At 44.0% G+C, this 10,808-nt stretch overlaps 1 protein-coding gene across 1 annotated transcript; it reads right to left on the reverse strand.

Annotated features, from left to right (window-relative positions):
* Positions 1-7: 7 nt before the first annotated feature.
* Positions 8-8,689, reverse strand: C1QL3 (complement C1q like 3). The gene is made up of 2 exons (XM_044227128.1): positions 8,102-8,689; positions 8-2,213 (listed from the first exon to the last, which is right to left on the reverse strand). Exons 1-2 carry the CDS (start codon positions 8,687-8,689, stop codon positions 2,034-2,036), a joined length of 768 nt encoding a protein of 255 aa, XP_044083063.1. The 3' UTR covers positions 8-2,033.
* Positions 8,690-10,808: the final 2,119 nt, after the last annotated feature.

The raw sequence follows: 10,808 nt of genomic DNA on the forward strand, positions 1-10,808 counted from the left end.
CTCTTGATGAATGGGCTAAGTGTTTTTAATCATAAAAATCATGACAGTTACTCAGACCAAGGCATTTAAACCAAGCCAACAGCACCTTCAGATGGGAACACCACACGTAACTCTTATGCAAAGTTGAGGTTTTCTAAATACGAGATATTTCTGTGGATCAGAGATGATCGAGTTTTTTCTGTGTATTAGAACAGAAAGTACCCACAAGGAACAAGCCAGGAGAACAAACTAATTCCTTTAAATGAAAGAATGCAAATGTCCTTCACCAGTAAAACAAGCAGATTTTTAAATCCCTGTTTTTCAAATCAACTTGCTCAAAGAGTCTTCAAAGGCAGCTGACAGGGGTGTAGATTTTTCATCGTAATAGTGGAAGTTGTCTGATAGTTAGGACCTATCAACATGCATTTTTAATCTTTTTCTTAGATTAAAGAGATGGCTTTTGGCAATGTATTTTAGCCAGAGAGAAATGATTTACACTACTCTCAACATCTACTTTACCGTCAGCTTTAATCCACCTGAGAAAAAAGGGAAAAAATGGATAATTCAAATGCATATGATTCATAAACATTGCAAAAGAGAGCCACTTTGTTTCTGCAGTCCTAATATTAACAGTCTTCCACAGAATCCAGTGGAAATATTGATTGGCAAATGGTAATAAAGAAGCCATAGGCATAATTTACAGACATGTGATGTATAGGGCATTTTAACCGAATAAAATTTAATTTTCTGGGTAACTCTTAAAAGAGAAGCCACTTAAATTATTTTACTCTTCCATATGCCTTTGTAATCCAAAATATATTTTGATCAAAAAAAGTCGAATAATTTATGAGTGTTTGTGTGTATATATACACATACTTTTTTTTTAATTAAATTTTTGAGGCTATACAGCCACTGTGCCTATGGTCTGAAGCCATGTATATATTATATTTGATCTAACATATGTGTGTGTGTGTGTGTGTGTGTACACACAAATACATGTATATGTAGCAGGTATTTGTATAAAATATATACACTTTGTTGTCTTATTGGTTATATGTGAAATTGCTCATTTTGAAATAACCTCAGGCCGTGACTTGTAGTAACTATTTGAAGGCCTTACTTAGTGTCCCCTTGGTGACCCGTGCAGTAGCTCAAATTAAACCACTGTGCATTGGGTTATGAATAATCTTTTGTTCCAAAGAAGGCAAAAGCCTCAGTCTGATTTAACACCAAAGAATAAATTTCTCTGACTTTCTAAGTAAATCTAAACGCATCCTATGGACAAAATGGACATACAGGGGATTTTCTAAATACCATACATAATTACACATTTTCACACTTAGAGGGTAATTCTATGATACAGTTTCGATCTCTATTTTTAAAGACTATCACTGGGAAAGAGAAAAAAGAAAATTCACAAGAAAAAAGAAAATGTGAAAATAATCATAGGCTTGGGAATTCCCTCAAATCCAGAAAATTCCAGGTTAAGGCTTGAAGTTGAATCATTCCCAGGACTAGCTCTAAAGTTAACAAAAGTACAAGGCAAACAATTTCTTTGGGGACAAGCAGCATTGTTTCAATCAGACCTTCTCCTGCAGGGTAATATAATTCTCCCCACACTATGAATGGACTCCAGGTATCATAATAAGCAGGTAAACTCACAAGAACCAAAGCTGACATATGGATAAAAGCAGCAAGATCACAGTACACCAAAGTTCAGATATATTGGAGAAATAATTCAGTGTCTTAGATTTTTCTATAAAAATTTGTGATCTATATAGGACTTCATTCACATGGACACTAACGATAAGGAGGAGTATTTGCTTTGGCGGTAGTGGATAACACATCTGCTTATCTTGCTTTTAATTTTTTTTTTTTTTTTTTTACATAATGTTTCTGCGTATACAGATGTGAGTCAGGTAGCATTTGAATTCCCCACATATACACAACTGAGGTGCCCTGCAACCGGCATCCCCTGGGATCCTTGATTCACGGACGTTAGCCATACGAATCCAGTGTTCAAACTCAGAATAATAAGCTTAGTTTCTGCGTGATCAGTCAGCGTAAATAATAAATCCAGAAAATGTGCTGTATTTGTTGTTATTCCCTCCGTGGGCTTTGCCGCCATCTAATTTGATGTAGACTTCATCTCCCGGCTCCAAATGGAGAACCACACTGTTACTGGCATAGTCGTAATTCTGATCAGCGTCTTGGGCAATGGCGCTGGCTCGCACCTGTGTGAAGCAAAGGAGAATTAGAATCTGGAGGAGAGAGCTGTCGGGTTTTCCTCTTTGCCATTCACTCAGCATCGGAAGCCAACCTGCGCCACAGCACAGAATTCAGCCTGGGAGAGTCCACCAGGGCCTAGGAGCTCTGGGAGGGTATCTTTGTAACAGCTTCAGCTGTGTCGCTGGAAGGGAGGAGCAGAAAGATGAAAAGGTCCTATGCAAGGGTCATTCCAGCAGGCTTTTTTCCTACTGTGGGCTGTACACCACACACACACCACTCTATCCTCTTCCTAAATCAACGCTTTTCCTCATTTCTTGAATCTCTAGGCCCAGTCACTTCTTGGAATGGAAAGAAGGGTAATTTTTTTTTTTTTTGCATTTTAATTTAAGCCAATTAGCAATATTCTAAGCAGCTGTTTACGAGGACAGAGGTTCAATCTGAACTTCAGTGGGTCCCCACGCTTATTAGAAAATGGAGAGCCATAGCAGTGGAGACGTCAGGGAAATAATACGACTCCAACTCTACTATATAGGGAGGAAAAAAAAAAAAAAAAAGGAAGGAAGTCATTTGATTTGGGGCTTTCGAAATCTAATTCAGGTAAAGCATTTTTTTTTTTTTTTGCCAGAAACCTCATTTAAACATCACCGAAGTTTGCAGAGTTCATTTTTCTAGATGTGCTTTTTTATTACTAACCTGTGATGTGTGCACTTCCATATTTAATTTCAACATATCTAAAAGTTAAAGAACTAAGCTTTGAGGTCTCTCAAATTTCTAAACATTTTTAGTGATCTGACTGAACACCCTTTTTCATTTGGGTGATTCTAAAAATGTGTGGTTTGCTTTGAGAATGGAAGTTGCCTATAATCCACTCGTGTTGAGTCTGTGATCTCATTAGTGGGTTGATAGACATTTGCAAACGGTCAAATTGCCTATCATTTCAAGTAATATGGACATTCTGTCACTTCCTCAACTCAAATTAGTCTTTATATTCATTTAGCTATATTTTGGTTCTGCCTTGGAAAAAAATTTTCAGTAGGCAGACTTGTAATTTGATTTATTTCAGTAAAACATCTTCCACTCTGTGGCTTGTTTCTATTCCACTATAATGGTATTTCCCTGAATAACATAGCAAGTGATTTAGTGGTTTTGTAAACCTGTATTATGTAATAATGCATGACTTGGGGTATAATATGCTGAATTTTATCACTTGGTAAAATGAGGGAACTGAGACATAAGTCAAGAATTTCCATGCATTTCTTTCAAAACTTAAATGATAGGTTTTCAAATTAAATTTTCATGTGGTATGTTCTCACATTAATGCTGAAATGTTAAAAAAGGAGAAGGCTCTTTGACACTGCTGAACTTGTAAAGTAATTTGAGTAGTATTTTAAAAATTTCTTTCTGGATATCGTATAGCAAAAGGAGGAAGGGGCTTAAAGGATTTATAATTGCTTTAACACTGTGCTAAGTGACACTAACTAATACAGTGAAAGCAATATACCATGCAATTAGGCTCTGAAACATTGACTCAAATGTATGCACCAATTCAATGAGGTGATCTGTTTGGACTGTTAAGTAATAACACAATTTAATGTCATAAATATTTCCTAGAAATTAATCATAAGTTTGTAGGAATTGAGTGCTTTGATTCACTAATTTCATCCAGTCATTAATTCCCTGGGAAAAAAAATCTACAAGGAGGATAGCACTGTTATGACCTCATCTTTTTTTTTTTTTTAAATACGTGGACTTTTAATGGGTGAGAAAAATTAAAATACAAATTAGCAATTAGCCATGTCAATAATATATTAATTAATTAGCCATCCATAAATACACTTTTCAGCTATTATTAATAGGCAGACACATTTTATTTAGTGCTTTTAGGTGTTTAATATATGCTCTATGGGTATTGCTGTAACACTGCTTTCTTTATAAAGGCATCTGGGAACCAGTACTCATTAAAATCCCTTGATTTAGAGGCAATAGTCTTAAATATAAATATATGTGTGTGTGTGTATATATATATATATATATATATGATGCAGTTTTTATTCTACAGGGTATAAAGAGAAAACCCTATAAATGTGACCATTTTTATTCTGTAGGTATGACCACAAAACCCTGCAAATGCATTAGGGTGATCCCAAAGACTAGAAGGTTACCCCTACGGTTTTTCACTTCCTTTGTTGTGTGATAGATTTTTAATGAAAGTGATTCTCTTAAGATTTTACCCTATACTGTACCAAAAGACTCTCTCAATTAAATAACTGCCACACTCCAATGTGCTTTGCATGATTTTAGCCTGCCTGCTCACCTGATCCTGCTACTCTAAAGGTATAATGGAACTTGAAATTTCAAGCTCTAGTAATCAGCTCTGTGACTTCCAACAATTCTCCCTTTAAGCCATCGAACTACTGAGGAAGGTAATGCATCCGTCTTGGACGCTATTTTCAGGTTCCTAAATGTACACCGATTTCAGCATTTTCTCTGGGAATATGATGCATCCTTTCCTTAGCCCGATCTCCCCATTTCTGCCTGAATGTACTCTAATATCTTTTCAAATTTTAAGTTAACTATTTAGATCCTGCTTGATCTGCAGTGCGTGTGTCACCGCTTTTAAAAAGATAATATTAATTTGACATTTCATTAATTTCGCTAATGAATGAATTATCAACCCACAAACTCTTATTTCCAACATCTCATGTTCATTGGTGCTGTAATTAATTAATAGATTCTTAAAATAAAACCGGGTCTTTAATTATTTTATAGTTCTACTCTTGAGCCAGTTTTAGCTTTTAGTATAGTTGGTGTCACAGTGACTGTGTTCAAAGAGCAATTTTTGAATTCAGGTTTTCTGCCAAAGGTATACGAACACATTAAAATTATATTTCCTGTCTCTCTGTAAAGCCACCAGAGTCCAACTTTTACCTTTCATATGCACTGTCATGGGCTCGCAACAAATGATATGATTAAATTTGGGCTGATGGTTTCATGGGGAATATGAGAACTGTGATCCTTTTACTGGCCTGTTTGTGAGAACCTGGGAGCTTGCGTGGCTGTAGCATTATCTTATTAGGGAGGGTTTATCATTGGAGACAATATTTATGGTAACATTTGCTAATTTAATTAATTGCTACTGATGCTCTCATAATTTCATTTTCATTGTACTTCTGTGGAATCATAAACAAAAGGTTAAGTGGTGCATCAGGTTAATTTACTGGCCTTTGATGTTTCCATCTGTGATCCTGCATTCAACACAAAGCATAAATAAAATGGTTCTCATATGGTTACGGTCCAGAGGCATTCCTCTATCCTAGAGTGCACTGCATTTTTAGTTTAATTTTTGTGCTTCTCAAATCCACTTAATCCATAGAACATTACACTGACATGGATCTCTGAGTTTCTGTTTTATGAAAACAAATTAGGTCTGCCCAGGGGGGAAACTGCCATTCTAAGAAGTGATCAGACAAGAACATAACTGAAGATCACTGATAAACTATTTATTTAATATTAATAAAATAAACTTTATAAAATATTTCTCATTTGCAACTGTCTACAGGTCAGCCTTTATAAAATCTTTCTATTCTAGGGATAAAATTCCTTAACAGTAATATTTTAATAACCATTTTCCAAAATAGTCCATGCTTAAGTTGAAAATATATTGTTTGCTGCTATGTATATTTTTCAGAATTACTTGTTGCACACCTTTTGAAGAAGTAACAGCTTAATAATGCCAGTGGAGAGCTTTACACATGATAAGGTCAGCTGGTTGCCTTATTTTTTTTCCTGATCCTCAGAGAATGTGCAAGCTAGGAGGATACAAAGAAGCATTCTACTCTTCAAGCAATGGAATAATTTTAAAAACAAAATGCACCTAGAACAGGTATATAAAATGGTTTTCCTGGAATCAGTTCAATATAGTTGGGCTCGGCAATTGAGACAGGAACCTTTAAACTAATTTAAATGTGTCATTCCCTGATTTTTCATGCAATTGCAATTTCCAGATCTTTAAAGATGTGAATGTTTTTATTCAGTGGCAGATAAAACTTGAATATTATTCCATCTTAATTAATACCACTAAAAACAATCCTTCAGCCTGACAGTATTTTCTAGACCTAACCTTTGAGTCAGAAGAGAGCCAGTTTGTGAATAAATGGGTGCCTCATTGCTGTCTGCTAAGGGCCTCTTCATAAACCATTCTGTAAAGGTGATCGAATAGCTCTATTTTGGTACAGTGAATCATGCCCTTTTTAACCACACACCTATAACTATCTCACTCCTCCGTAAATATTTATTTATATTAATATTATTTTTGTGCATAATAACTACAATAAACAACCCTGTCAGTGCCTCCTGGTGGCCATTTTTTCTTTTCTTTTCTTTTCTTTTTTTTTTTTTGCTTCTACCTGTCCTGTGGGGTCATTGAGCTATTTACTTCTAAATTCCTTTAGAAACGAGGGGTGGGAAGAGAAAGGAGGGACAGGATTTTTTTTGTCCTTTCTTTCATATACATTTATACTATTTGTCTTTCACTTTTCAGAAACAACAACAACAACAAAACACTTCTGTTCCTGAATTGGGTCTTTGAAAGAAATCTTGCCTTAATGCTGCTTGATAGAAACCTGGGTTATAACTGAAAAGGTCTGAATTCAAGGCGCGGGTTATCTGAAGCCCAGTAGCCCTTGTTAAATCTAAATTGGCCGTTCCCTGTACCACCCAAGAGGCAAAATTAAAGCCAGAGAACTAGCCCAGACTGCAGGCTTCGGGTTGCAAGGCCTGGCCCAGAGCGCTCCTGCTGATTCGGCGCGTGCCTCGGGTCCGAGGACATTTCTGGGTAGTTACAAACACAGTTTTCCTCTTCTAAGAGATCGGGCACACCTTGGTTTTGCAGGGACTGCGAGTTTCTCAAGCAAACGATAAAGTGGCCCCCACAAAAAACAGACCCGTGGCCCTGATGGCGGAGCCATCCACCCCAGGAGAACAAATCCTGGGGCTCAGGGCTAATCTGAGGATAGGGCACAGTCAAGGCCAAGGCCACTACCTTGTGAGAAGGCAGGGTTGGAAAGACCCTCACGCAGGCGGCCCGGGGGCTCCCTGGCAGTGAGGCCCATAGCCCCAGGGCCGGCTCTGCCTCTCGCCCTCCTTGCCACCTGCCTATGCGGCCTCCTACTTCAGCCCCTGGAGTCTGGGTTCTGTGTTTGGGTGCTTGTTTTGTTGAGTGCACCCATGAGTCCCAACTTTTCTCTTTTGTTATCAGCACTCGTTACTTCTCCCCCTTCTTCTCCTTGGGCTGAAATCTACACCGGAATCTGTGCCTTGAAGTTGACGGTATGCTCGTTTCCCTGGTCTGGGTCGTCGCAGGGGCCTTGCGACCGCGAGTCCCACGGTCCCTCTTCGGCTCTGGACGCGTCACATTTGGACTCCCTCTTTCGGCTCCCTTCTTTCTCCCGCGGGCCCCTTTCTCCCCCGAGTTTGTCACCCTGGCACGCCCATTTCGAGGCTCCCCCAGCCCTCCTCTTCCAGGCAAAGCCTGAGAGCGACCCTGCCCTGCTGAGGACCCCGCAGGTCGCTTCCTGCCCGGGACTGCCTGGTGCACAAGCTGTCCAAGGGACTGAGCTCCCGGCTTCCCGATCCTCGAGGGTCGAGCTCGCACTCCCGCTCTGCGTGCAGGTCCTAGCTTGGGAACCGCGCTCTCCAGGCCTCCACGCGCTCGCGCGGGCTTACGACCCCTGCCTCGCCAGGAATAGTGGCGACCCCTCCGCTCCGCTCCCAGGAGCCGGGCTGCCGCGCCCTTCCTCCGCGGGCTCCCACCCCCATTTCCGGGGTCTCCTCCCTCTTGCCTGTACCTTCCCGCGCTCCCTCCCCGCCCACCCTGCTGCCTGCCGGCACTCACCTGGTTGTTTTTGCAGAGATCAGCCCACATGCTGGTGCCGTCCCCTCCGCGCATCAGGACGTGGTAGGTGAAGAAGTAGATGCCCGGGATAGAGCAGGTGAACTTGCCCGTGGTGGGATCGTAGTGGTTACCGAGGTTGGTGACCACGTCGTCGAACTTGAGCACCTCGTAGCCTTCGTGCTGCCGCTTGAGGCCGGCGTAGAAGGCGATCTTGGGCACCGTGCTATAGGTGGCGGCACTGATGGCCCCGGCCGCATTCAGGCCGGGCGCCCCGGGCGGGCCCGGCAGGCCTTGGCGGCCGGGCTCGCCCTTCTCGCCCGGAGGGCCCACGGGACCCGGCGGCCCAGGCTCGCCGGGGGGCCCACGCGGGCCCGCCTTCCCCGGCCTGCCGGCCTCGCCTTTGGGGCCCTGGATGAAGGTGGGCAGGGACTGCATGAGGCCGCGGTCGGGCGTGGCGGCAGTGCTGGGCGCCTTCGTGCCCCCATAGGGGTCGCAGACCATGCGGCAGGTGCCCAGCATCTCGTAGTGCGCCGACGTGCCGGCCGAGCTCACCAGCACCGGGATGAGGATGACCAGCAGCAGCACCATCACCACCCCCAGCGCCCCGGCGGCGATCAGGCGCCTCCTGCTGCCCACCAGCCGGCTCAGCGCGGGGCGATCCTCTTGTCTGCTTTTGGACAAAATTTTGAAGGTTGGGCGGGGACCTCCTCAGAGCCGAAAACAACCCCCTGCGAACCCCAACTCCCCTGGGCGGGCGGGCGCGCGCCGGCCGCTCCCCGCCTGCTCCCGCTCCCGCTCCCCCCTGCCGAAGCTGCGGCTGGGGAGGGAGCTCAGACGCCAAGTGACTTGAGCTGAAGTCCCGGGCTGGGGGGTGGGGGCTGGGGGAGGGGTGCACAGGGCGCCCTCTCGCCTCCCGCGAGCCCCTTCGCACCTGTGGCTGCCGCGGGCGCCGGCGCGGCCACCCGAAGGGCAGAGCCTGCCGCCGCCTCTCGCGCTGGCCCGGGCAGCTCACACTTTTATGCAGCCGCCGCCTGCGATCGACTTTTCCGTTTTTGCCGACTGCGCCAGTTCGCACCAACTTTCCGTCTGAAGTTGCCTTTTTCTGCCTCCTTCTTTTCTTCTTTCGTTTGCTCTGTTCGCCCTTCCACTGCCTTTCTCCCCCTCCTTTGCAACCACCACAACTCTAACAGACGCGCACCCGCAACGCCCGGCGCTGGCGGCGCGAGCTCGGGCCAGCCGCCCCCCGGGTGCGCGGAGCAGCGGCGGCGGGCACGGTCAGCTCGGCGAGGCTCCGGGCTGGAGCGGAGGAGCTAGTGAGCAGCGGCGAGCGCCTCACGGCCGGGAGCGGAGCGAGAGAGAGACTGAACGCAGAATTCTGCCTGGGTACCACCTGCCAGGAGAAGAGGAGGCTGACAAACGCGCGCCGGAGCAATTTATAGGCACCCAAGGCACAGAGGAAGGGGAGCCGCTTTGGCATCTCACTGCAGCATCTGCTCTGCTCATCCCACTCAGAGAGAGTTTGGCATTACTCTGACAATGTGGGATTTTTTTTTTTTTTTCCCAGCCTCTCTCTCTCTCTTTTTTTTTTTTCCCTTCCCCTCTGCACATGGATGAACAGTGAGATCGTGAACACTCCCTTGCCGAGCCCAGGTGATGGCAGCGCTCTCGCTGGACACACCTGGGGGGAGGGAGACAGATGTGCAATAGCCTTGGGCCCTCGAAGGTCACACCTAAGCCCTCTAGTTCCCACTGCGGCCGGCGGCAGCAGTTGGAAGGCGGAGGTGAAGGTTGAAAAGAGGGTGGCTCGGTTGACAAGATTTCTCTACTGGCTCACCCACAATCAACCCGTGCTTCAGGTGTTTTTTGAAATGCCACTTTTAACATAAGAAGGGCCCTTTAGAATTTTCCAGATGGGTTTTCTTTTTTTTTTTTTTTAACCTCATGGTTTTCCTCTCCAGCCTCCTAAGATGAAGTAAGATGTTACCCAGAGAACATTTAAGGCACATTGAAAAGCCAAAGGACGTTTTGAACGATTGTGAGTGAACAGGCCCACCACGTAATGGCGAGGGGGTGGGGGTTTCTTTTAACCAATGCTGTGCATGGTGAGTATATACTTTGTCCTTCACTTACAGGATTACATTTCTAGCTACCTTTCAGGAGAGACTGCCATTGGACCTGAAGTTGCATTCACTTACACTACATAAATGAAAAATAATCACTTGTTTAAAATGTCTTTAAAAGTCTTAAGACAAACCAAGCAGCCTTTGCAAGAGTACTGGGCAACATCTTTTGCTAAGGTATGGAAAGTGTCCTCTAGGCTTCACGGCACATTTCCTGGATGTACATTGAGGCACGGGAGGCACATTTCCTGGATGTACATTGAGGCACGGGACAAAAAGAAAAAAAACATGAGAAAGAAGAGCCCCATTTGCAATGAGAGAGCGGGAGAAGGGAAAGCCTGGCTTTATAATAATAATGTAAACCCCCCAGAGTAGATATCAGGCAAGTTATGGCACTAACAAATACATAAGGCACACAAGAACAGCTTTAAATAAACAAGTGGAATTGATTTGTAAATCATACTTTTGCATTCAGGAGCAAAGGATGTCAATCAAATGCGGATGACATTTGCTTGTCAATACTGGGATGATGGCTGGGAAGCCGGTGACTTATTACATCAGGGCTAGAATCTGAAATGAGAAGCAAG

This window comes from Neovison vison, chromosome 12 (assembly GCF_020171115.1).
Source record: "Neovison vison isolate M4711 chromosome 12, ASM_NN_V1, whole genome shotgun sequence".
Lineage (NCBI taxonomy): Eukaryota > Metazoa > Chordata > Mammalia > Carnivora > Mustelidae > Neogale > Neogale vison.